The sequence below is a fragment of the Biomphalaria glabrata genome, chromosome 12 (genome assembly GCF_947242115.1).
Source record: "Biomphalaria glabrata chromosome 12, xgBioGlab47.1, whole genome shotgun sequence".
In the NCBI taxonomy this organism is placed as follows: domain Eukaryota; kingdom Metazoa; phylum Mollusca; class Gastropoda; family Planorbidae; genus Biomphalaria; species Biomphalaria glabrata.
In genome coordinates, this window is record NC_074722.1 from 6083773 (window position 1) to 6111162 (window position 27390).

A 27390-nucleotide genomic window follows, 5' to 3' on the forward strand; every position below is an offset into this window, starting at 1 on the left:
AAATGTACTCACTGAATTTAAGACCTGTTTCAAAGTGTCCAGAATAATAAGCTGAGATTCTAAATAGTTCCTTTCAGCTTCTGGCCTATTCACTTTCTGCTGGATAAAAGATTGCAGGAGAGATTGTGGCAATAAAATAACATATCAACAAGACTTACTGTTATTTCTTAACAATCCCTGGAGCAACTAATCTCTTATGATTATAATGATTTGAGGTGAATTTGTGTATTATATGTAAAATAATGGGGAAAAAACTATACCCATTAGTAAAAACTATATAATATGCTTGAAAATTATTATACATTTTAATTAAACAACAAGAATTAGTCTGAAACAAGTTATGCAACGCTGGGTAGATTCTCTGACAATAAAAAAAATTATGGTTTTGCAACAGCCTGCATTATTATTTTGCATTGGTTCTCCACATAAAGATAATCTTTTTTTGTTGATGATCAAAATAAATTGCTAACCTGACTGCAGAGCTAGAGAGGAGGTTCCTAACAATGGAATTCAGATGCTACAGATGGATTCTAGTATTACATTTAAAGAAGCATCACAAACCAAGAGATTAGAGACAGAGTCACTACAGTGATTGGACCCCACGAAGACCTGCTAACTATCGTGAAAAAAGCAAGCAAAAAATCTTATGGCCATATTACAAGGTCTTCGGGGCTTGCAAGGACCTTCCTTCAGGGAACAACACCAGGAAAAAGAAGAAGAGCCAGACAGAGAAAGCGATGTGAAGACAACAGAAAAGAATGGACGGGCCTGTCATTGAAAGAAGTTTTATCTAAGGCAAAAGACAGAGAGAATGGAGAAAGACGGTCAACACATCTTGCAAGGTGCCCCAAGTAAAGGTAAAAAAGCTTGACAAAATAGAAACTTAAATGAGGAAAATTAAAGTATTAATGTAGATTCTATTTAGATCATGAATAAGCATGATTCAGTTATCACTGCCATCAAATACAAAGAAGACTTTGACAATCATTGGTCAGGCACATAAGCAGTGGGGCATAGTGTTGATACTGTAATAAAACATTACCATTACTGATTAAATCACAGTTTATTTCATATATTTACTGTAGTTTAAAACAAAGTCTTATTAGATTTAGCTGCTTGAGAACTACATCCCTTCAACTAAATATTACAGGGTAAAATTTGAATAGTTATACAAAATTCATAACAAACGGTCAGTAAAGCAAATAAAAAGAAGCGCATTATAAACAATAACGTCACAAATTGTTTTTAAAAATTTGCTTACAAACTGAAGAACGCTTTGCAAAGTCTTGGTCAGGCCATTGATGACCAGGGAAAACTTGTATTTACTGACATTGACAAGACATTCTTTGTTTTGCTTCACATTCTGCATGGACTGAGTGGTATGCAAGCCAGTTTTGATGGGAAGCTGCGGAAGATAGAAACATAGGATAATAGTGGACACACATTTATTTCAAACATTTAGTAAATAAATAATTACATTTACAAACACTGGAGAATTACATGAGAAATGCTAACAATCTCTTTGCATTTCATAATAAATTATATTTTAAAATGACAGTTACTAATAAATTTTGACTGATTATAAACTCTTTGAGTACAAGGCACATTCAGCATTAAAACATTGCACATTTTTGAGTGATAGTCATAAGTAACCTATATACAAAAAAATAAAAACAATATAGATCTATAAAGCAGATCCAATAAAGTTACATACGTTACATTTATGCTAAAATTAATACTAATATGACTAATAATAGATTTATAGTATCTATAGATGTGCTTTTGTAATGGTTCACTATATAATAAAGTTCAAATCTGATGTCATAGAGAGGTGGAATAAGTATGGCAAAAGTGTTTCACCTCAGCAAAATTTGTTTCCATGACTAACACCCTACAAACCCCATCCAATGTTATGTATTTAAAAATGTTTTTCTTCTAAATCTCTTTCATTTCAACAGGCATTTTCGGATCAAACATGAGCTGAACTACCATGTGGATGAGTAAAAGAATGGACTATTTGCCCTACCCATGTTGCTGTAATATTTAAGATTTTGGCATGGCAGAGCAGGAATGGTACTCTGTACCACTTTCAAAAAAAAAAAAGAAAAAAATAGCACTGAAAATCTAGATTCTAGATCTACTGTCGTTCAAAAGGAGTCAAACAAACGATTACAATTAATAAAACCAAATTGATATTTCTTTTTATTTAGAGAACAAAATACCAAGAGAAATGTAGAAAGGGGAATGGGAATGTGTACGAAGGACAAACTTTTCGTTGCGGGGGAGGGGAAATAAGTAAAAGTGCTACTAAAAAAATGGGGCCAAAATATAAGAGCCTGTGTGTGTCGGCAGCACATTCAGAAGCGGGTCTTTCCAAATCAAGTCTATGTTGGAAAAATTACGATGCGCAGGTAAAAAAAAATTAAGGAGTTTCAGAGAGCAAAAAAGAGACAGAGAGGAGGAAAGAGAGCGGGCCATGAAATTTTATTGTAACAGATACATTAAATCACGGGCTAAAAAGATATGTTAGGTTGATCGTTTAAATGTGGGCTGTTTATTAAAATAAAAAAAAGAAAAAGAAAAGAAGGGGTTGTTAAGGCCATAAAAAAGAAATCCTAGGAACAAATCAAGCCATAATAAACAATAAAATGCCTAGCAACAAATCAACTTGCATAGCTGGTACCTAATGCTAGTATTATGATGTATGCATCAATTCATTGTTTCAGCACTTAGCTTCACATTTGTTACAATTTGTATAAACTCAGTATGCTCATAATACTGGCAATAGGAATAGTCTCAATACTTTTACTTGAGTCTAGATAATAGATTCTCTATTCCTCTAATCAAGTCTAGAACTCTAGAATAAGAATAGATCTGCATCATCTGCCATGATCTTGGTGTAGATAGTGTAGTGTAAATGTAAGTAGTAGTATATCAATACTCAAGATTCTAAATCTCTCTGGGTACTTCTATATAAAGTAGATTCTATATTGAACAAGACTCAGTATAATAATAATACCAGTGCTTTTTTCTGACGATAGGCACAGGTACCTTTTTCAATCTGCTGAAAAAATTATTACTTTTTTTTTTTATTTTAACATTTATTATTAATTTTTTAGTAGATCTAGTTAAACGTTAGCCAATCCATCACTGACTACCGGCACCTATTTTTTTTTTACAAAAAAAAAAAAAGCACTGAATAATACTAATACTAGAGTAAAAGATGTTTATCAGCCACACTAAGCCAATCTCCAGCCATTTTTAAGTTTCAAAATTCATAACTCCATAATGGTCTGACCTATGAAAAAACTGAGGGTGTCAATGATTTGGTCATCCTTTTGTCTATAAAAATAGCTATTTTGTAATGTATCACTACACATAGTTTAAAATTAAATCTGATGTGAAGAGGGTTAGGGTCGGTTTTCAGTTGCGTACCAGTTTTCAACATGATTTATTTCCCTGTAAAAGTTGTAGGCCGGTTCGGAGATGTATCAGCCACATATAAGGAAATATAGATAAAACATATTATTAAGAAATTTCATCCGTAATTTTATTTTTTCTACATTAGCGCAACGACACGCCATATTGTCATTTTTCCCACGCTTTCATTCTCGGCTTGTAACTGACATCACACAAAGGCCAGTACTTTGGGCCTAGCCTAGCTGGTCGTGCTAGGGGAAAAAATCATAATCTCTGTTACGGGGGAGAAGAGGAGGAGTCCTCTCTCTACTCTACCTTATTGTCTCTACAGGCATTTTTTTTTCCACAGCACAACTCCACTAACGCAGTGCGTGCCTGTCTCACCTTAGCCTTTTAGGTACCAGTAACTGGTCAATCGATAATCGCTAGTCTCCAGCTCTCTTTCACCTTTTTTTTTAGAGCGTCTCCACTCTTCTGGTAAGCTTAGGGGACATGGAAAAAAGGAAAGGGGAGGAGGCTTCATACTTTCTACTGATTTTGACAATCTCTTAGACCACACATAACATAGAAGTGCGTATATACTTAGCACAAGCTCAGTGCATGTTGATGTTTCACACAAAGGCCTTTAGCAAACCTGGTCGATCAATAATTGTAGGCTCGAGGTCTACATTGATATTGCTACTGTGACTGTTTTTTCAGCCGCCTTTTGATGACAATTTATCATTGAAAAACATTATGCACTCAAGAGTCATAACATTCGAATATATATTTGTTGCCTATTAAATGGTTTTAAAAAAATGGTTGTACTTTTTTGCATCCATCATATTAGCTTTTTTTTTATAAATTTTATGTTTTATGAATTTTTTTATTAGTGAAACGTAACAAACCCACACAAGAATACATACATAAATATAACTTAAATATATATACATTTTGTACTATATTATTATGACAAACAACAAATTTGTTTATACAATAGTTTAAAAAACAACAACAAATTTGTTTATTTTCCCTTCTTTACTCTGTCGAGTTATTTCCCTTTGATGACTCCCGTCATATGACGATATGTTTTCTTATTAAATTCAGAAAAGGTAAAACTTATTGGCCACCCCCTATTTACATGTTTAAGAAATTAAGTGGGAAAGGAGAGTCTGGGTTGTAACTCTGGCTCTGCCTCTGTCTGGTGTCTCTAGCTAGATCTAATCTGCTAGATAGATCTAGATTCTAGATTAAAATTAAGTAGATAGATCATTTAGATGCAGACTTCATAAGTTCATTCATAAGCCCAACAGGCTCTCATAATTCATGAACTGTACACTGTACAGTCTGTTTTAGTGTTACTGTTTGCCAATACATACAGTGATACAGTAACCATTGCACAGTTACCCTGTACTGTGTATTGTCTATTGAAATCACTGAAGATTGCATTATCTCCAAAGCTCAAAACTGAAGTTTTATTTCGAGGCCCAACCCAGACGAGGTCAACCAAAATGGAAAATGCGCGACGACAATGATATTTATGAATACACCCAGTTGTAATGCATATACCTATAAACAATTACTACCTGTGCATCGAATCTTGCAATCAGCGAATTCACCCATTCGCCTGGCTTTTGAGTAGCCATTTCAGAAAAATTGTCTTTGCGTCTAAACGATCGCCATATTATTATTCCTTATTTTCATTTATGCGGAGCATGCGTAGAAAGCGCTGACATTTTACCGTAGAACTTCCAATATTTTTACACTATCCTGTCCCATTGGGAAAATAGTTAGCTTTATTGAAAATTATAATTTATGCATATTCACACTTATTAATATAAATAAATCTTCTAGTTTGTATTAATAATTCTAAAACACTAATTAGATTTAAGTAGTATAATGTTGGTCTTGCACTAAACGTGTTCTAATTTATATATTTATTTTTTTGATAAATAGGCTACAAGCTATACTCAGTATAGACTGATAGACACAGACAGACCTAGTTTTTCACATTGATGCTTTTTTATTAACGGTCTGAATTAAGAAAAATAATAACGTTTTATGTATTTCTTATTTAAAAAACTGTTTTTGACAGTGCTTTATTAAAAAATAACATATTTTATTTTAAAATGTATTATTTATTTGGACTACATATATTTAAAGGTTTTATGGTATTCCTTATTTGGAATGAGCGTTTCCCATCGTCAGTGACATCATTGAATCAATCAACTATAACTTACTAGATCTATAAGCACATGAAAGTGTTAGCGGGTAGAGTATGTCTTCTGCTATGATTATGCTTGTTGTACCGGTGGCACGTAACAACTTCGTTTTGAAGTCGTCTAAGTAGTTAATGATGTAGTGGAACATTTTTTAGAACATGGGAAATAAAACTTTATTATGAATTTTACGTTACTGGATAGCCACAGCCCACAGCAGATTCTGTCCCGACTCAATAGGGAAGTAATTTTAATCAACACAGTTTGTCGCTATAGATATCGACTAAGGATGTTTACTTAGGTGGAGTAGCCTACCTCTTAACTGGGCAGTGGGGTTCCTTGAGCAGCTCATCATTAACCTTTATTGTCTCCGCTCAGCTCTCACCTGTGGCTACTAGTAGGCCTACTTGTGAGCATGCGACAAGGTTACGCTCCGGTAAACCAGGTGTTGAAATTATGGTCTCTGTTCACTACCCACCATGTACATTTTTAGGTCAATATGCGACTGAATGACGCTCAGTTATCAAAATAGACTACGGGGATATGTAGAGCACGCTGGTCATTATTACAACCAGGGGTGGACTGGCTACACCAGATAGTCGATTATCCGGAATACGGATTATTTGGGAATAGGGATCTGTCCAGATAATCGATCGATGAGCGAATTCGGAATGTAATAAACGGTCCATTTCACCAACAATATAAAGAAAATTCATAAATGGGTATCGCGTCTTACGTAAATTAATATAAATTTCAAGTAAAATATAGCCTACAGGTGAAGGAAGCTTTTTTCATAGTAGCCTATCTACCATTATTGAGAGAAATAATTACCGATCTTTCGCTGCACATCAGCAAGACCACTATAAGATACCGTACTGTGAAAAAAACAGTCGGGTTATCTGACGTCCGGATAAACGATGTTCTACTGTATTAGAGGAATAGGGGCAAATGGCAGTTGGGCCGGCACCAAATGAGCTGCTCTGACTGCTCATGTTTCCGCCCCTACGATTTGCTTGAAAAACAGCAAAGAAAAATTAAAGAATTATATGCGCCTTTTTTTTAGGCAGATTTTTTTTTAAAGTGACAGTAGGCCTATATATAATATAGCTCTACATATATAGAGAGACGAATTCGTCTAATTTTTTTTTCTTATAATCGAAATAGGGCCTATATTGTTTCAGATAGCGTTGTCTCATACGATTTTTATTCAACTTTTTCATTTATTCAAATTTAAAAAAACAACTGTGAACCATCTCACAGAGAGCATTGTCAATCTGATTAAGGTAGCAAATTGACACTATCCAAGAAATCACATATGCAAAGATCAGTTGTGGATCGTTAGGTTCCTATTAGTTCCCAATGATATGGCAATACTGACCCTCTAGACGCGCATGGTAGTTTAGCCAATAAGCACTACGATTGTAATTCCATTTTGTATGCACTCATTGTAGAAGAAGCTCAGCACTTTAAGGGTTAGGCCTAATACTTGTTAATAGGCTATTTGCATCAAACAAAATTGACGTATAAAAAACGCTGGAAGCTCAACGGACGATGCAACAAAGATGCAAATAAACTATAAAGGACTTTCAGCATGGTTATCAAAATAGTCCTCTCAGCAAATGTAGGCCTATGTGTGGGAAGTGCTACTCATCTTTCTTTAATATTCTTTAATCAATTAATACTAATTACTAACGTTAACCCATCCTTCCGTCCTTAGGCTGCAATCATGGCTAAAAAAAAAAAAACAAATACAATGTGAGGGTTCTTTGCAGTATAAAGTATGCTTGTTTTATATTGTTCAGATGTTCTTTCAGACTCGAAGATTATTACATCTTAGTCCAAACCTCCCGCAGGACGTCGAGGTAGGCGGCCGGAAGTGTTCGAACGCATGACCATCGAGGCGATAGCCCAGAGTGCATGTTTATCTTATAAATTGCAGACGTTACTTCAAAAGAGAAAATAATTACGTCCAGCGCGTATTTAAGTCGTGCAAGTTAAGACTTACTACAGTAATTTAAACCTGACTTATTACAGTAATTTAAGCCTGACTTATTACAGTAATTTAAGCCTGACTTATTACAGTAATTTAAGCTTATCCTCTCCATAGACACACTCTTTTGTTCCTTGAATAGCCTATGTAACTTCCATCCATCCATCCCAGTGGCGCTACAGCCCATGGAGGGCTCTGGCCTGCTTTAACACATCCTTCCATTCAGATCTCTCCTGGGCCTTTCGTCTCCACGCCCTAACCCCAAGCTGCTTCAGATCTGCTTCCACGTCATCTATCCATCGCATTCGGGGTCTGCCTTTGGGTCGCCTGCCTTTTGGTTTTTGCCTGTATACGATTTTCGCCCCTCTGTTGTCTGACATTCTTTCAAGGTGACCTGCCCAACGTAGTCTGTTCTTTTTTATTTCGTTCACTATTGGTGGGTCTTCATATAATTGATATAACTCATGGTTAGAGCGTGTCCTCCACCCTGTTTCATCCTGTATGGCACCATAGATTTTCCGCCTATGTAACTTACTGTTATAAATTTCGCATGTAAGGTTAAAGAGAATCTGGGGTATAAACGTAGCCTAAATATGTGAGCTATCGAACAAATGTTTCTTATCTTATAAAATACAGAGGTTACTTCAAAAAATTGAAGGAAAAAAAGTCGATTACGTCCCACGAGACATGCATCTAGTCATGCATTGTAACCAATGACTTAAATTCTATCAAGTCATTTGTTTTCCTGGCTGGCTCAGGCTATCCATTCCATCCTCTAATAGCACCAGGGAAGAAGGAGCATTTGTACAAATTTGTCCTAGCATATGGAACGAGGATGTGCATTTATCTTTGTGTCTTTTTTGAGTATTTGATTAGGTTTTGTTTTTGCATTTGAAGATTATGGTTCAGTGTTTTATGTATAATTGCTACTTAACTTTTATTTTATTTTTTTTAAAGTCTTCTATCCTGAAGGCTTTCTAAATTTAGTGATTTTACTAAAGGTGGTACTCTGGTCAAATGTGAATATTCGTTTGTTATGAATCTCACTGTTCTTGGTGTCTGTTCCAATTTTTAAATGTTTTCTTGAGTTGAGGGGTCCCAAACAGAGGATGCATAGGCATATTCTATTATTGGCCTAACCAATGTAAAATGACATTTTATTTTTATGTTCTTATTTGATTTATAGAAAATTCTTTTAATAAACCCTAAGCTAGCTAAGGCTTTTTTTTTTTTTTTTTTGATTTTTTAAAAATAGTTTCATAAACATTGGGATTCCACGACAGTTTTTCATTCATTATAACACCTAGGTATTTTGCGTTTTTAGTCTGTATTATTAGTTTACCATAAATAAGTGGAATTTATTTGTTTTAGTTTTTTTTTTTTTTTTTTTTTTGTTACTTTTAATAACTGACATTATCCTGGGTGGAAAGACATGTTCCAATTTGATTCCCATGTTTGCTTTTTTTTTTAATGCACCATTGCTAAATTAATTTCGACTTGGATAACTTAAAATTATTATAGTGTTAGAAACGATTGAATTTTTCTATTTCAGTTTTACGCCGATTTCAATAATGGTAGCGTTTTTTCTACTTTATTATTATTATTATTATTATGTTAGAAAAGAACGAGTATTCATTCTCTGACGCAGCCAGGATCGAGTTTCATTAAATGGAAACAAAATTCATCGTAGTCCCTTTATCAGTTTCCACCAGGGCATTTTCTGGTGATGTGGCAGGTCTGCAGCAGTACCGCCCCCCCCCCCTGACAGGCAACGAGAATGTTCCTAGGAATGCCAAGATATCTGTGAAGTCAGTTGTTATTATCCCCTCGGTTGATATAACGATAGGGTATATATTATTTTAGATAATTTCCATAAACGCTTAATCTAGAAGGTTAGGTTCCCATATTTTCGTTGTTTTTCCAATTCTTAAATTGTGAGATAGTGGTACGGCGATATAATGGTAGCGGCTTTTTCTTTTTTATCGATGAGCAGCAAATCGGTCAAAATAGGTCTACCCCAGTATAGTAGATGATCAATAGACTCGAGAGCCTCTTGTGGTGAGTATTTGTAATAAGGAGGAGTGTCCTTACCGATCAAATTGTGTGTCAAAGCTAATTAAGTGCTGGTGTATTAGCTTTGCAACTTAATGGTTATGGCGACCTAGGTAGGCAGATTCCGATAGGGTTGAACATCCTGCCATTATGTGTTCTATTGTCTCACCCACATTTCCAAATTTTCGGCATTTGTCGACAACATTAAGTTTTAGGATATGCTTCTCGCAATTCTTTGTCCTAATTACTCTGTCCTGTATTGCTGTAACAAAGCTTTCTGTTTCAGGGTAGAGATGACATGCTTTGAGCCATGTTAAGGAAGCAGTCTAGCCAATGTTGTTCCCATGTAATAAAGCTGGGAATTTTCCGTGGAGGTTTTTTTCTTCCCATTTACTAATCTCATGCCCTACGTCGTCCAAACCGACATTGACATCAGCATGATTCAGAGGGGTTTCTTCGGAGTAATGTTTGCGTAGAAAGGAAACTAATTGATTAATGGAGGCGAGCAGTTTTGATCGTATTTTTTAAACTTGCATTCTTACACAATTTGAAGATGTTCTGCAATCCACGACCCCCATCCTTCCTAGGCAGGTATAACCTTATGGTGGAAGACTTGGGGTGCAGGCATCGAAATTTGGTTAGTATGCCTAATTTTCTAGTGAGTCTATCAATGTCATGGAGGTCGGTGTCAGTCCATTTCTTATTATTATGTCAGAGACCAGGGTCGAAATTCGTTCATCGTAGTCCCTTTAACAGCTACCACTGAGGAATTTTCTGGTGATGTGGCAGGTTATTATTAGGCTATTATTATTATTTCTTATTTTACTGCTCTTTGAAGTTGAAATTATAATTTAATAATTGAACTCTTACTTTTGGGGGAGTATCGTGGTTTAGAAGTTCATTTCCGGTAAATGTAAATAAACACGGGATATGGTATGATGATGCTAGAACAATAGAACCAAGGAATTTTATTTTGAAGTTTAGGATGCCTTTAATGGCTTTATTAAGTTTACATAGAATAATTATAGATCTATATATACTAGATTTATAATCAAGATCTATTGATCCAGTCCAGCCCCCATGACCGCAAACAAATTCTCATAAATACTGTGTCTGTGACTGTGACAATGTCTAGTCTACTGTGACTGTCTAGACAGTCTAGTGACTAGTACTAGTAAAGTAGTACTAGATCTAGGTCTAGTAGTGGTCTTAAGTCTTAGTCTAGTCTAGAGTCAGAGTCTAGTCACTAGTCAGTCTATAAAGTCTATTCTACTAGAATTCTAGAGTCTAGACAGTCTAGTAACTAGAATTAACTAGATGTAGTTACTGAGTTATTCAGTTCAAACTCTGAGTTGAGTAATTGAGACTGAGTCACACTAGTCATAGTAGTCACACTCTACACTCAACACTGTCTCTAGACTAGACAAGAGTCTAGTTGTCTAGATCTAGTGATTCTAGTTTGGTTTTGGTTTTAGGCACGTCATCGGCACAATTTTAGGCCATGTCGTGCCTGCATTCCCTTAGTTAGACTACTCTCTCTCTCTCTAGATCTAGATAACAAGGGCTAAATTCTATACAGTTAAATCATTAAAATCAAGGTCTATTCACAGTTAAAATAGTAAAAGTAAAGGTAGTAAAAATTTAATAATTTGGTAAAAATCTAATGTAAATAGTACATGTTCACAAATTCATAAATCAGATCTTCGTAGACAACCCCACTTCCCGGATAAAGCCCAGTACCTTCCCAGGGTCGACATTATCGAATAGTGTTTTTAAGTTAGTGGCTCTAAAATATTTCTCCGACATCCTGGTATCTGGGGCAATCAACGAGGATATGTTCCACGGTGAGGCGAGAGTCACAGTACTCACAAAGTGGGGGCTCGTCTCTCTTCGGCACAAAAGAGTGTGTGATGTAGGTGTGGCCAATCCTAAGTCTGGACATGGTCGTGTTACCACGCCTTGTCAGACCCTTAGATGTGGGCCGCCACCTGACATCCGCCACAATCTGCCTGAGTTTATTGTGAGTCTCAGCCTCCCATCGGTTCTGCCACTCTCGATAGGTGGCAGAGGCAATACTTTGTCTCAGGTCCGAGCAGGGAATTGGGTTCCTGACACCACATGATTTAAGGCTCTCTTTGCTTCTCTGTCTGCAGCTTCGTTTCCCTCAATGCCAACATGGGAGGGGACCCAGATGAAGGTGACATTTCTATGGTCGGCTGTTATTTGGTCCAACAGCTTCAGGCTCTTATGTACCAATGGGATGTCAGTCTTCATCCGACCCAAAGTCTGCAATGCAGATTTGGAGTCGGAGCAGATTATAAATTTCCTCCTTTCTGATGCTTTAATGGCCATAAGTGCAAACGATATTGCATGCAATTTGGCCGTAAAGATGGAGCAGACATCGGGGAGTGATTCTAGTCCTAGTCTAGTCAGTCTAGTCTAGTTGATATGAATAAGATTATAAGTGACTACACTACACACAGAACTGTTAGAACAGTTACTCTATTAATTATTATACTTGAGAAAGTTGAGCAATGAATTTACTAACAGTAATATTATTATTTATTATATATAGAAAATAATATAGATTTATAATATTATATAGAAGTTAACTTACTTATACTGTTCTGTAGACTATCCTAGATATAGAAATCTAGTGATGTTACACTACAAGTATTCAATGCTAAATTCCGAAGCTTTTGACAAAAGTTCACCACCATAGTTTGCTTAAAAATAAAAATATTTTGGCATTGCTGGTCCATTGCATCAGTGGATTAAAGATTTTCTGATAGGGAGAGAACAAACTGTAATAATAAATGGCACTAAATCAACACCAATAACAGTAAACTCAGGCGTACCTCAAGGAACAGTCTTAGGTCCACTACTATTTTTAATTTATATAAACGATTTACCAAATTGCATTAGTTCAGGAACAAAAGTCAGATTATTTGCAGACAATTGCATAATATATAGAACAATAAAAACAACACAAGATACAGAAATTTTACAAAGAGAACTAGATGAAGTACAGAAATGGGAATCAAATTGGAGTATGTCTTTCCACCCAGAAAAATCTCAGTTATTAAGAGTAACAAAAAAACTAAAACAAATTAATTCCACTTATCTTATTCATGGTAAACCAGTAACACAGACTAAAAACGCAAAATACCTAGGTGTTATAATAAATGAAAAACTTTCATGGAATCTCAATGTAGATGAAACTATTTAAAAAATCAAACAAAGCATTAGGGTTTATTATAACACCTTTAGTAAAATCACTAAATTTAGAAAGCCTTCAGGACAGAAGACTCAAAAACAAAGTAGCAATTATACATAAAACACTGAACCATAATCTTCAAATACAAAAACAAAATTTAATAAAATACTCAGAAAGACACAAAGATAACGGCACATTCCTCATCCCATATGCTAGGACAAATTTGTACAAATGCTCCTTCTTCCCTAGTGCTATTAGAGCATGGAATGGGTAGCCTGAGCCAGCCAGGAAAACAAATGACTTGGTAGAATTTAAGTCATTGGTTACAATGCATTACTAGATGCATGACGCATAGGACGTAATCATCTTCTTTTTTGAAGTAACGTCTGTATTATATAAGATAAGATAAGATACTATTACTAGTGAATACTAAATACTGACTGATAACTGATAGATCTATATCTAGATTCTAGTGTCTCTAGAGTAGTGTAGAGTTTAGAATTAATTAGATCATATCTCTCTATATATTATAGATTCTGCTAGACCTATATATCTACTATTATCTACTTGATTAATATATAATATAATATATATCAATATATCTGCATATAACACGACCTCAGATCCATTTATTAAAAAAAAGTGGGTATTTAAATCTAGATTCTTAGGGTTGGTTTGGTTTTGGTTTTTTGAAACATCAGCACACTTTAGCTTGATAATCTCATTTAAATTAAGATTTAAAGTGTGCTGAGAGAAAAAAGTTTAAAAAAAACAACATGAAGACTAAGTCTTTAAGTGAAAGTTCAAAGTAGATTAAAATATATCCATTGCCACTATTTCTTAACAGGAGTCAAGATCCTAGAGGAAATGCAAAATTGACTAGTAGATGAAATATAAATGATGGCTAACATGAACTTAAAGCAAAGGCCTCAGACAGACTTAATTTGAAATTTAATAAGCAAATGACAAGTACTAGCTATCCATTTGATGACACTGTTCAGCTTTCACAAATCATGCCGACACAAGACGACAATGCCCCTATTGTTGGAAATAACTATGCGGCCAATGTAGGGATTAATGGCAATGACTCCCAACAAGCGAATGTATCAACTTTCTCTGTTAGTAAGAAGCGGGCTTGCCTTACTGTCTTTATTTTGCTGTTGGTGAATTTGCTGAATTATATGGATAGATTCACAGTGGCTGGTGAGTTAAATACTGAATTATTCCTTTAACTTTGGACTTAAGAACAGTGCTTTATTTTTGTTTCATTTCTGCCAAAAAATTATTTTTTGTTCAAACTAATGGAAATACCTAAGACAACATCTGTATATTTAATAATTATTTTATAAATGGTTGTTTATATATAATATTAAAAAAGTTTTTTAATAATCATAAATTTGGTACTAAAATAATTTTTAATATAACAGTATATTTAACTATTTCCTATTTTAAAAATTAATAGAGCAGCTAAGTACCCATTTTAGACCTTGCAGATGATGTAAAGCTCATCTGTTTCTATGGCAGATGGTCAACGAGGATATGACTAGTACAATGACCAACTGCCCTTACTTCCCCCAAAAATGTCATGTACCCTTTAGAGCTAAGTGAGCGCTTGGGGGCCTAAAAATCTTGGTTAAAAATTGCTGTCTTCACTGGGATTCCAACTTGAGATGCATCAGTTTAGAAGTCAAGTGCTTTACTACTCTGCCACCATACCCCACTTTCAACAATCCCATTGCTATATTTCCTTTTCAAATCTCTCCACTCTATCAGTTTAGACTGGTGGGGTAGTTCATGTCAGGCTTAACTGCGGCTTAACATATTTGTTCATTTGCATGATTTATTTTGTTCAACAGGTGTTCTGATTGATGTCAAGCACTACTACCATGACTTGGGCAACTCTGATGCTGGTATCATACAGACAGCCTTCATTTGTACATACATGGTCTTCTCACCCATATTCGGCTATCTAGGAGATCGATATACACGCAAGTACCTGATGGTTTTTGGGATACTCATGTGGTCTGTTTTTACACTGGCAAGCTCATTTATACCCGGTGATGTAAGTATGAGCATAGTGCTATGTGTGATTTAAAAAAAAATAAAAAATTCTTTTTAATTTGATGATTGATGCAGTTAATGATTGAATAATTTTTTCAAATGTCAATTTTTACTAATTCTTTTAAATTGTTATGCAATTGATAAAATGATTTGTTAATTTTTTGATTGATGCTGAAAATTAACAAAAAATTCATTTTATGTGATTTATGTTATTTTAGATTATAAAAGATGAAGAGCCATTAAGTTTTTAAAAAAAATAAAAGCTCTGAACATTTGATTGAGTTAATAAATTGTTTAAAAAAAATAGAGGAAAAAAAATATTAAGATCAGATGTAAATACATTTTTTAAAGACTAGAGAATATATATTAAGATGCTTTTGAAAGGATTTTATATTTAATGTAATTAGTTGTAATGCCATTTAGTAAATATATATATATATATATATATATATATATATATATATATATATATATATATATATAGATGATTTGTAATGGTTTCTTGTTTCAGTACTTCTGGGCCTTTGTGCTACTAAGAGCTCTAGTTGGAATAGGTGAAGCTAGCTACTCTACCATTGCTCCTACCATTATTGCAGATCTTTTCTCAAAACATCAGAGGACCTATGCCCTGATGGTGTTCTATTTCGCCATTCCAGTTGGCAGGTCAGTTACATAAAAAATCTTTTTCAAATTTAATTTTTGTACACATGCCTGTGCTTTTAACATAGAAGCATCAAGTTTGTTTTAAGAGCAACTTTAGAAACTGGCTAGAAGCCTTTTGAACTGAATAAATTTAGATATTGAATTCTGAATATGTATGTAAAATATGTCTAATTTATTTTTTCATGCACAACTTTGTTACATTGTTAAGTATTTTTGAGGGGGTGCGGTGGTTGAGTGTTAAGCACTTGGCTTCTGAACCTGGAGTCCTGGGTATGAATCTTGGTGAAGACTGGGATTTTTTAATTTTTTATTTTTAGCTCGCCCCTGAGTCCACCCAACTCTAATGGGTACCTGACTTTAGTTGGGGAAAGTAAATGTAGTTGATTGTTGTGCTGGCACATAACCCCCTACTTGTTAACCGTTGGTAAAAAAAAACCAGATGACCTTAACATCATCTGCCCTATAGATCACAAGGTCTGAAAAAAGTATTTTTGATTTTATACTAATTTACATATTTGCCAGAAATTTCTTAATATATCGATTTGCAACATTTTTTAAAAAAGTAAGACTTAAGTGCATTAAACCATCATTGTTGACCAATCAATGTTGGCCAAGGCCAAAGTTTTTCACCATCCATAGCTTTTTTTTTTTTTGTCACTATCTCTTGCCTCATTATTATGGTGATGTAAGGCTGATTCAATCTCTTGCTTTTAACAGTGGCCTGGGCTATATTGTTGGCTCCATTGTTGCAAAATGGCTAGGTGAATGGCAGTGGGCGCTCAGGGTAAGTTTACTTAATGTTATTATTCTGTGGCTTATTAAATTGCTGATGTAATAAGGTTAACTTACTTATACTGAAGAAACAACATGCCTAACCATCTTAAGCTTTTGTTTATCTTTTTTTGCCAGGTGACTCCATTATTAGGAGTCATTTGTGTCATACTGATTATAGTGGTTGCTGTTGAGCCCCAGCGGGGTATGTCTGAAAATAGCCAAGTCCATGTCTCTAATTCTGGCTTGTGTACAGACATTAAAGACTTGATAGCAAAGTAAGTGTTCTTTTTTTTTTTTTTTTCTTTGTTATTTATTTATTTATTACTTTATTACTTTTACATGCTTATTGACTTTGGACACAATTGTGCCATTTGTTTTATATTTATAATTTGTATTCTTCTTGCTAATGACAGATCTATTTCTTCATATTCTTCTGTGTTCTAATTATTATGTTTGAGGGTTCAGATGACTAAACCTATATCTGAGATAAACTGCGCAGTGGTTTCCAGAGCAGGCAATCTCTCTGTATAGTTTTTTGTCTATGTGGGGTGTTTTGGAGCCAGTGTCTTATCCGCTTTTGAGGCTAAAAATTAGACATTGGTCATGTCAGGATAGCTGATAATAGGCATTGTCTTTCTTGTAATTAGTATTAAAACTTGTCCATTTCTCATTTATTCTACTCACTATTAGTTTCTTTGGATGGAGTGGAATTTTCTATTTCTTATTTGGTCTACCCCACTTGGCAAGTGCATCAGCATTTTTATTTCCTTCTATTTCATTGTTTATTGGGAACCACTGGAGAACAGATTTTTTGCTGTTGTTGTTGAGCTTTACAAGGGCGGTCCTGAGTTGTTTCACATAGGAGGCATCAGAGTTTTACTCGCTTTTAAGGACTGTTTAGGCATCTGTCAGGAAGACAATCTGAATCTTTGCTGTACTTGGATAATTTACTAGCATGGTAACTGCTTGTTCTTGTGCTTCCCTTTCTGCTCTGTGGTTGTCAGAGGGCTCTCCAGTTGCCATAGATTTTTCTAGTTTTTCTTCATTGGGCCATTCAATGAGTATTCCAGCTCCTCCATTTGTGGTGGCATCATGAGATGAAGAGTTTATTAATTCCCTGAGCTCTGTTGGAATGTAGTCAATTTTTTTGTTCTTTTCAATACTGTCTCTTATCAAAAGAAGAGAGCTTTGGTCCCAGGGTGGACATTCTTTATATTTTCTAGCATATTCCAGTCTTACATTTTCTAATTGTTACCTCCTTTTGAGGTTCAGAGAATCCTGAATAAAATGAGTCCTGTTAAGATGGTTTTTACTGCTAGATTTGTGGAATTTGGTTTTGATTGGCTGCCTCTCCAAAGTTTCCATTTTGGTGAAATGGGTAAGGATTTAAACTTCTCTTCTTTCTCCAGAGAGACCAGAATGGCGTTTTCCTTCATAGCTCTTATGGTTGCTGTTTTTATATTTTGAACCTTTTCCGTATGGTAGTTTATGCCTCTGGCACTGTATTCTTGAGTGGGTCTGATGTAACAAGTCTTTTTTAGTATGTTGTGTTTGCTCCTCAGTCTGCGCCAGCTAATTTGTTTTATCGTTGGGGATAGTCTTTGGGTGCCTTTATTCTGTGTTTTTTCTGTTAGCATTTTCCATGTTAATCTCAGGTCATAGGTGACTCCCAAAATATGTAGAACTGTAGTTATTTTCTAACATTTATTTAATGTTAATTTTATTGTTAATTTAGCTAGATAGTCTTCTTTTGTTTATTAATCATTTTTTGTTTTTATTCATAATATGCTTATTGACTTTGGATAAAATTGTGACATTTGTTTAATAATTCAACTAGCAATAAATTTAAAAATCTCCTAGATTAATTGCCTCCCTTTCTTTATTTTTGTTAGTCTTTTGTCATTTTAATCCAGCAAGATTCTAGACTTAGCATAATTAATAGCTACATCCTGCATTCTTTTACATTTCTGAATGAAATTATTGAAAGAATAAATTACATGTTTGTATTGCAAATAGCTTTACTGTTTGCTTGATGGTTGTGTTTATTACTATGTGTAAGGATTTTTTTGTTTTTTAACAGCAAGAGCTTCATGCTGTCTTCTGCTGGATTTACTTGTGTGGCATTTGTCACTGGAGCTCTGGCCTTCCTAGCTCCTTCCTTTATGTACTATTCCACAAAGTTTCTCAGCCAGATGGAGAGTGAGTCAAGGTAATAGAAAACATTTTTATTTATGTTATGTTCCTACATCTTCCACTTCCCACAGAACCCATTACCTTTAACATAAGTTATAGTTTAAGGGTGTTAGGGTTCTAACATAAAAATGAACTCCCTTTTTTATTGAGCCAGCTTTTAGCTGTAAAACTGGAGGCACTTAGCTGTCTGTATCAGTAATGAATCCATCCATTCCAGTGGGGCTACAACGCATTGTGGCCCTAGCCTACTTTAACATACTTTTCTATCTTGATCCCTCATGAGCTTTTTGTCTCTATGCATAAACTCTTGAGTTTTGTGGTACAAAGTAGAAAACACCAAACTGTGGGAGATGAGTGGGCAGAAAAACATAGAGGTAGAGACAGATCTTAGAGAGGAAGTGGAGATGGATTGGTCACACCCTTAGAAAAGATACCAACAACAGAGCTAGACAGGCCTTAAAGTGGAACCCCCAGGGAACAAAACTTAGAGGAAGACAAAAATGAACATGGTGACGCAGTGTACTAGATGAAGCCGGGAGGTCAGGAAAGATCAGGGTAGCCATTAAAAAACTAAAAAAACTAGCAAGAGATTGGCCTGTTTTTACTGGGGCCCTATGTTCCATGAAGAAATCAAAAAAAGTAAGATGATGATGAGTTGTTGTAGAGCTTCCTCTAAATCATCAAGCCATCATATTCGTGGTCTGCCTGCTTTTTAGTTTTTACCTGTCTACTATTATTGCTCCTCTGCCTAACTTAATATGTTCTTCTTTTATTTTGGTCACTATAGAGACGTCTTTATAGAATTGGTATTTCAGTATTGAAGGCAAATAGAATTAATAAAGTAATTAATTTGTTTTGTTCTGTAACGTTTTTGAGATTTTATTTTAAAAGTTTTAGTAATGGCTTAACATCGGCTATATCAATGGTAAGTTGGAAGATGGTGGGACTAATGAAGTATACTGAGTCTAGCACTCAGCCCTGGGCATTGTTTTTTAGCAATTTGTTTGAAAGTATTTCTTTATTCTGTAATATAATAAAGTTCTATGGAGTAATTGAAGCAACATCTGTTATTTCAGTATTTACTAACTTTTGTCTTTTAGTGGTTAAGATTTTAACAAAACTGAAAGAATTACTTTGCATTAGTGTTTATGTTTGTGTTTGACAGTATAAGTACAACTTTTGGTGGAATCACAGTCTTGGCTGGATTTATTGGCGTTGGTATGGGAGCCTGGCTGTCGAGGACCTATAAACGTGTCAACCCAAGAGCTGATCCACTTGTCTGTGCTGGAGGACTGCTGACCTGTGTCCCTTTTTTGTTTTTTGCTTTGTTTGTCTCCAAATACAACACAGCTGCTACATGGGTAATATATCTATATAGCATTTTGTAACACTCCATCTACATGGGTAATATATCAACATAGCATATTTTTTTTTAATAGCAGCTACATGGGTAATATAGCTTTTTTTTTTCTGTAATTTAAGTAAATTAAAAAAGAATAATTTTGTTAAGTTTTTAAAAATGATATTAATTTAGAATAAAATGTTTACAATTATACAGAGATTAAAAAACATAAAACAAAAAAACATTGTTTAGTCGTGTTGGTTAAACCCTGACAGAAAAAAATATTCACTGTATATGATCTACTAAATGTGAACAATGAAAATTAAAAAAAAAAAGAAAATTACTTTTTGATGTCTCATGTACATGTACAGTGATCAATGCACTCTTTTGTTTAAATTAGTTCTGTATAAAAAAATTGGATCTTTTGCATACAGTTAAGCTGTAAAAAAAAGTTTTTTTTTAATTTCTTAAATAAAATGTATAATATAGGTAAATGTCTTTAGCATCTATAAATAATTAATAACTTTTAACACTTTGTTTTGTAGGTTTTGATATTTTTTGGAGAAACACTTTTATGTTTGAACTGGGCTATAACTGCAGATATTCTTTTAGTAAGTTTCATTTACTGTCTGATAGATTTAAATGATTGGTTGCAGTTGAAATATTTATTACATACCATTTTTTGACAAACAAAGAATTATTACAATGCCAATTGGAATTCTCAGTTTCTCTCTGGAAAAGAATGCAGAACCTATGTTAGTTTGTAGTTAAATAATGAGGATAATAATAATGGCATTGTCTTCGATTCTGAACATTAAGGATGAGTGCAGTGTTTTACATGGCTGTTTTCCTTTGAGATTGAGACTTCATTCTCTTATTACTTGCTTTGTAACATTCTCTTTTTACAATTGGCAAGCTAAAAGGCGAGTTGCATCCAATTATTTACATACATTATTTTATAGTTAAATATAACATTAATAAAAAAAAATATTTCTTACCAGCCATCTTTCTTAGTATACCCATTTTAGGCCCATATTAGAAGAATCATTGAAAGACTTTATCCTGTTACTAGGGTTGAAGAGAGTATCATTATGCTATTGTTGTCATTAACAACGGTTTCATTTTGTTGAATTAGGACAAATGTATTGTTTTATATACCCAGGCATGAAAAGTTTGAGTTTTGAGTTTTTTTTGCACGTCGGCACACTTTAGGCCATGTCATTCCCGTAATCCCACTTAGAAATGACTATTATTATTATTTAAAAATAATTTATTGATTGAATGTTTTGTTTGTTTTCACAGTATGTTGTCATTCCTACTAGACGTTCATTGGCAGAGTCTGGCCAGATACTTATGTCTCATTTATTTGGAGATGCAATTAGCCCCTACATTATTGGTTTGGTAAGTATCAAATTGTTGAAAGGCATGCAAATCAACTTAATGATATTTTTTCTAAAAGCAATTTTTTAAATTGTTAGTTGGCTTCTTTCAGTCGTAGAACAACTATGGTTCATCTTGAACACTTTTTCATATGGCTGTGCAGCCCTATTTTGGAGAGACACTCCTGTCCACATATATCGCAGGTTAAAGTGGCTTTCGCTTTGGTGGCAGAGGAGCCTGCTAATTTTTCATTTGCCACGCTTTTCTTCCAGAGCTGAGGCCCATGGTTTTTCACCATACATAGCTTTCTTGGTCACCCTCTCCAACTAGTGTGGTCTAGGGCTATGTCTTTCGAATGGTCTGTATCAACGTTCACTGTTTTTAGGTCCCATTTTATTACATCCACGTAACGGAGGTAGAGGCGACCAGTTTTTCTTGAGCCAGACGTGAGATGCTCGTAGAGAATGACTTTCAGAATGCGATTGTCCTCCATCCAGCGAACATGACCGAGCCAGCGCAGCTGGCGTAATCTGACGAATGTAAAAATGCTGTGAAGGCCCGTTTGTGCAAGGATCTCAGTATTGTACACTCTCTCTTGCCATGTGATATTCAAAATCCTTTGGAGGCAGCGCAAGTGAAATGAGTTTAGTTTTCTTTCTTGCTTTGCATTGGTAGTCCAAAAATCACTGTCGTACAGTAGCATACTCAGAACGCATGCCTTCTGATATTCTCAAATTACTGCTATATTCCAAGTTTATAATATGTAGCATAATATTGAATCTTTAAGTTTCTTTTATCATATTTGTTATTATTCAGCTTACATCTGTATTATTTTGTTGGTCAGGATTACTATTCTTAAAAATAAACTAATAAAATATCAGATGCTTTTTTTTTAGTAGTTTTTAAGATCAAATTTAGATATGAAAATATTTTATTGACAGCATTTATTCTTTATACATTTTTAGATAGCTGATTCTTTGGCTGACAACCATTCAAATTCCAAACTGCCCTCTGTACAGTTTGTATCTATGCAAACAGCATTATATCTGACAACTTTTGTTTGTGTAGTCGGGGGAGCATTTTATTTAGCTACTGCCATTTACGTTGAACAGGATAAAAAGAAAGCTGAGAAAATTTCACATGGTAAACTTTGGCTTATTTCTTTTACCCTCTATTTTAAAAAAAAAAACAACACAATGTGTTGCTTTAATTTACAACTTATTTGCTTCTATAAGTAAATTAGTACCTGAATATTTTATTTATTTATTTATTACTATATAACTATATATAACTATAGGCAGTGAAATAGAATTCATTTCAGGCTCATTTAAAAAAATGAGTTAGAATGAACTCTTGGACACAGAATTGTAATTTAATAATTCTCATTTTGAGATTGTGTGTTCCCTCAAAAAAAAAAGAGATAACTATAAGTATTGAAAACAATACTCTGTATTTCTTTAAACTGGTTAAGGTGACCTTACAAAAAAAGAAAATTGGCAATAAATTTTAGTTTCAGCATGCTTTCTCATATCCTTCCCTGTTTATCATAACCTGTCTTACATATAAATTTTTTTTTTTTGGTTTGCTTTGATCTCCATATTTCCCCTGACCTTTTTCAACCAGGTAATTTAGAAGATAGTGATGATGATGCTGTGTTTACTGATGGATCTGATGTGAATTATTTAGCTGATGAGGATGTGCCAAGTGAGCTTTATTTAATAGTGTAATTGTTCTATGTTTTCATGTATTCTATATTGAACACTGTATACTGTGCTATCACTCTGTCCTATTATTTTTTTGTGTCAGAATTTATGTAAGTGTCCTTCTGGTTTTAACTCTTTCTCTCAGTAATTATTTACCACATTCTGGTGGAATAAACGCTGGTATCATCAGTTAGGAGAGAAAGAGTTAACCCAAATGAGGTCATTGCAAAGATAGTCTCCTAGATTCTCATACAGTCGTGTTAGGTTTTTACTCTTTAGCCATTTTAAGATTTGGAAGTGGGTTATATGTGTAGTATTTAGTTGAATTAATTAGTATATAAGCTGGATTCAAAATAATGTGAAAGGGGATCCATTATGTTTTTTATAAGGAATTTTAATGCTGGATTATTTTAGCATCTGTTTAAATTTTAACATCAACTGTTTGTTATCAATAAAATTTGTCACATCTTTTTTTATTTAGGTCATGTTGTATCCAAGTCATGTATTTTCTAATCAAAAATTGTTGAAAAGATGTTTTTAGATATAATAAAACATCATATTGTTTTAAAAAAAAATAAAAAAATTAGTATCTAATCAATGAAACCTTTCTCAATTTCACATTCACTTTAGAAATGTTGAGATCCAATCAGTTCTCTAAAGTAGTGCAATAGATTTTTTAGACTGAAATTTTTTCACACCTACTAAGTTTATCATAAGCTCCTTGAATGTGAAGACTATTTGTAGCATGAATCTTTGCAGTAGTTGCTGCTTTCCACAACAGCATTAAAAATGTTGTAGCATTCGTGCTAGTTATTTAATGAGCTACTATTCTAATGTGTTTTCGTCATATCACTGATGGAAGAAATACAAGATTCGCTTCAAATGCTATTATTTTAAGGGGAAAAAGGAGGGAAGGGGCAGACAACTAGTCTTAACTGAAGTTTATATAACCAGTTGTTTTTATTCTCTGTATTAGCGTGGGAAGCGTGTTGGAGAGGTTAAGTACGCTTGAACTTGGCTTGGCTGCCTATGGATGGGGCTTGAGGTTCGACACCCAACTCAGGCAAAGTTGTGTTTACTGAATGCCTAAAGGCAGCTCTGAAAACCTTCTCCCAGATACCCCTTCCCCCCACCCCAACCCAACTGGTCCACACACGAGATTGGACCATTGCGCTCTGAGCATGCTATAAGCATGAAAGTAGCACTATATAAAAGCTATAAATTTATTAGATATTTTAAGCTCAGTATTATACAAATTGCTCAATGAAGCAGTGCAAGTTTATTGCTGACTAGTATCTGAATGTTTCACATTATTTCTGCTAGAATATTGTTTACTTTGACTTCAGTTACATTTGACTGTATGCTTCATGGTTTATTAAGAGAAACTTTTGGGAGAAACAGCTTCTTCTTGCTATGGAACTGTTTATATGAGTCATTCAACGTTGTTGGCACTAACAGCTTTTGTCAGATGTATGGTGCTTAGATGTTTAATCACATGTACTTTCCTTTATTTCATTTATGGCGTAATACATTTTTTTAGTAGACCATTAACCTGGACAACGAATAAGGAGAAACTGTTACAAAGAAAAGTGTAACAGTTTTGTCACAATGTTTATTGACTAGAGAAATTGTCATGTGATCTGTTTCAATGTTTAGATTTATTAGTTTGTTTTAAAAAGTTATTCAAAGTATATACATTGGAATTATATTTTATGAATATAAATTATGTTTGTCAAGATTGGCTTAAATAATTCATCATTTATTCAAGAGCTCATGACAAGTTGTTTTTTTGCGTAGCATTAAAAAAAAAATGTAAACTTATCCTTTGACCTGTGTACACGATCCCATTTACTTTTTTAAAAACTATATTCTATTCTACCTATTCTCAAAGCATTTAAAATCAGAAAATTAAAAAATACAGCTAATACTAAAAAAAAATTATATAAGATAAAATGTTAAAATTGATTTCAGTTCTGTATCATATTTTTGATCATAGATCAATCTCACCAACAGTATTAGATATCCAGGGCTACACTATAAAACAATATCTGCAGGCTAGCAACATTACAATACATTTGATATCCTGATAGTCAGGGCAGTGCCTAGTTACTAGATCTTCAAAGAGCCCTCCTTGCATTTCACTCTAAAAGAATGTGTTAGGTGATAATGTTTTCTTTACAGTAGGTGGGAGCATGGACACTTCAATAGTTGAGAAAAGTCTTTGATTAGTTCACTTCTGTGTTGTAGGCTGTTATACAGTGAATTTTATAAAGTATTTACATTTCTTGTTTGTTGGTCTTTAGTTATCTTTTGTTGTATTTGAAATACATGTTGCCAATTACAAAAAAATGTTACATCTTTCTGTCTGTTACCTTCCCTGCACCCATACAAAAAATGTCTATTTTCTTTTTTAAAACTTAACCCTTTTCAGACATTTTTTTCTTCCTTAGGAAATACAATTGTAAAAAGATAAATAATAAATTTAGTTACTGCATGAGAATGGCAATATGTCAAATGGAAGAATGTGTCAAGTTACAACACAGATTTATGCTCAATTTGTTGAGCCTGTTGTGAAAGGACAATGAAAAAATGGCAGTGCGAGGCTCTACATTATATCTATAAATACTCTTAGAATTTACAAACCTTTTATATTTTGTTGTTAAAAGTTTGTGATTAAATTTATATATATATATTCAGTAATATTGATTATCTTTTTCTTTTATTTCTTCCACGCTTGACATTTGCTTAGCAATTTCTTTCCCATTTGACCTTTGTTGACCCTTCCTCCCATTAATCTTTTTGAACCCCTATATGTTGTTGGACTTACATAGTATCACTTTAAATGAAAAGCTAGGTAGCCAGTATATATGTGTAAACATATAAATTCATCTGGTGACTGGTTTAGACAAATATTTCGTCTTGGTGCACATGGGCTCACAAATGTATCTTTCTTTAACAAACATAACAGTGCACTTTGGGTTGTCTAAAGGATGTGTAATGTGGCAGGATTTGTAAAACTACTTTATGTGCCTTATGTAACAGTCATAACACTTTTTTTTTACCTAGTTACTTGATTAAGTTTCCCCTTTCAGAGACCTTGCAATCTATGGGGCAGATGATGGTCATCTGTTTCTATGGTTTTTTGGTCCTACAGTTGTGGTCCTTGTTTGATTGCTGCAAAGCTTGGCCACAATTCTTCAGAAAATTGTATTCTAGAACTTCTTACTGCATATGAGCAATTGTGATTGATATTTGTAGACTTAAAGGATTCTGAGTCTTTAAATTAATGTGAATCCTGATTGTGAGATGTCATAATATTTTGATAATTGAGACAAATGTCATTAAGTCTCTTGTCCTTTGAATCTTCAGATTACCATTAAAGTACTAGCCACTGCTGTAAGTTTTATTCTACATTTTTCTGATACACTGGGCTGAGATTGCTTCTACTACACAATACAAAATTAAGAATGCATTTCTTTATTTTTCAAAATTGCTTGGCACTGGTACTAAATGGCCTATCACCCATAATTGATTAAGACAATTATTGTAATTAATTAATAATAAAAAATAATATTCTAAATTCTAAGAAGCTGCCTATTTGATTATAAATTAACAATAAATTAGCTTATTATAAAAGTATTTTGGTAGTTAAGCCGATTCATTAATGTGTTTTGACTTAAGATCCTACTCTACTCTATTTAACTAGCCATTACAATACAATACTGCATCCCTCATTAATCTCAAGACAAGCCTTATTTATTGTTACAATGTTAGAACATTTTTTCTCAGCACAGATTTAGCAATTACTTTTTAGTGTAGAAATGATGGCTGAACTGAACTAGTGACTATGGCATCAGGTCTTTTAAAAATTTGTAAAAATAGTTTTGCTACTTAATCATGTGTTTTATTAAGTGCTGTTCATGTTCTATTTATTGTAGGAGGCATTGGAGGCCTGAGATCAGATCAGGAAGTCAGGGTGGCTTTTACTGATGGTGATCATCATGAGATTAGCACAGCTTCTTGACAAGAGATTCTTAAGAGTTGATCCTCTTGAATGAAAGTTTTTAATTTTATAAAAGAAAGATTTTATTTGTGATGAATGCCATTACTTTGATAAGATTGTTTTTGTTTATATGACTAATTTATTTGCATGGATTTTTGTAAATTACACTGTATAATAAATGCACCTCACCTACTTTGAAGAGCTACACTTGATACCAATTTATAAAGGTAATTTGGATATTTTCGTTAATTAACTTAGCACAAATAAAAAAAATGTATTTATGTCCAATACAATTTTAATAATTTTTTGTTGTTGTTGAAAGGTATGTTGCAAATTACAAAAAAAGTTGTTGCATTTTTAACTCCTAAAATATTGAATAAATAATTTTTCCAGA

At 33.8% G+C, this 27390-nt stretch overlaps 2 protein-coding genes across 14 annotated transcripts in view; one reads left to right on the forward strand and one right to left on the reverse strand.

The window, feature by feature from the left end:
- Positions 1–5108, reverse strand: part of LOC106074483 (neurofibromin-like) — a 63164-nt gene extending 58056 nt beyond the window's left edge. For 7 of the 10 annotated variants that reach the window (XM_056006435.1, XM_056006439.1, XM_056006441.1 and 4 more), the window contains exons 1-3: positions 4986–5092; positions 1262–1405; positions 13–99 (exon numbers count right to left, since the gene is read on the reverse strand). In XM_056006435.1, coding sequence (XP_055862410.1) covers positions 13–99; positions 1262–1405; positions 4986–5045 — 291 coding nt within the window. In that variant the 5' untranslated portion in view covers positions 5046–5092. Of the gene's footprint in view, positions 1–12; positions 100–1261; positions 1406–4985 lie in introns of all 10 variants that reach the window. The other 3 variants (XM_056006443.1, XM_056006433.1, XM_056006434.1) reach the window with 3 other exon arrangements.
- Positions 5109–5590: 482 nt separating this feature from the next.
- Positions 5591–27390, forward strand: LOC106062196 (protein spinster homolog 1-like). Of its 4 annotated transcripts, none has more exons than XM_056006193.1 (13): positions 5591–5670; positions 13725–14080; positions 14734–14939; positions 15450–15601; positions 16319–16385; positions 16511–16650; positions 18456–18584; positions 19734–19929; positions 20456–20521; positions 21213–21311; positions 22256–22433; positions 22914–22994; positions 26932–27390. In XM_056006193.1, exons 2-13 carry the CDS (start codon positions 13840–13842, stop codon positions 27015–27017), a joined length of 1641 nt encoding a protein of 546 aa, XP_055862168.1. In that variant the 5' UTR covers positions 5591–5670; positions 13725–13839; the 3' UTR covers positions 27018–27390. The 4 variants fall into 4 exon arrangements, with proteins under 4 accessions (XP_055862168.1, XP_055862167.1, XP_055862169.1 ...); XM_056006192.1 differs by lacking the exon at positions 5591–5670 and adding an exon at positions 10545–10593; XM_056006194.1 differs by lacking the exon at positions 5591–5670 and adding an exon at positions 26363–26389.

Excerpts from the sequence above, each read along its gene's own strand:
- LOC106062196 (XM_056006193.1), top strand. The coding sequence starts at position 13,840 with ATGACAAGTACTAGCTATCCATTTGATGACACTGTTCAGCTTTCACAA. Across the intron at positions 14,940-15,449 it reads GCTCATTTATACCCGGTGAT|TACTTCTGGGCCTTTGTGCT; the intron begins GTAAGTATGAGC and ends TTCTTGTTTCAG. Across the intron at positions 21,312-22,255 it reads GCCCCTACATTATTGGTTTG|ATAGCTGATTCTTTGGCTGA; the intron begins GTAAGTATCAAA and ends ATACATTTTTAG.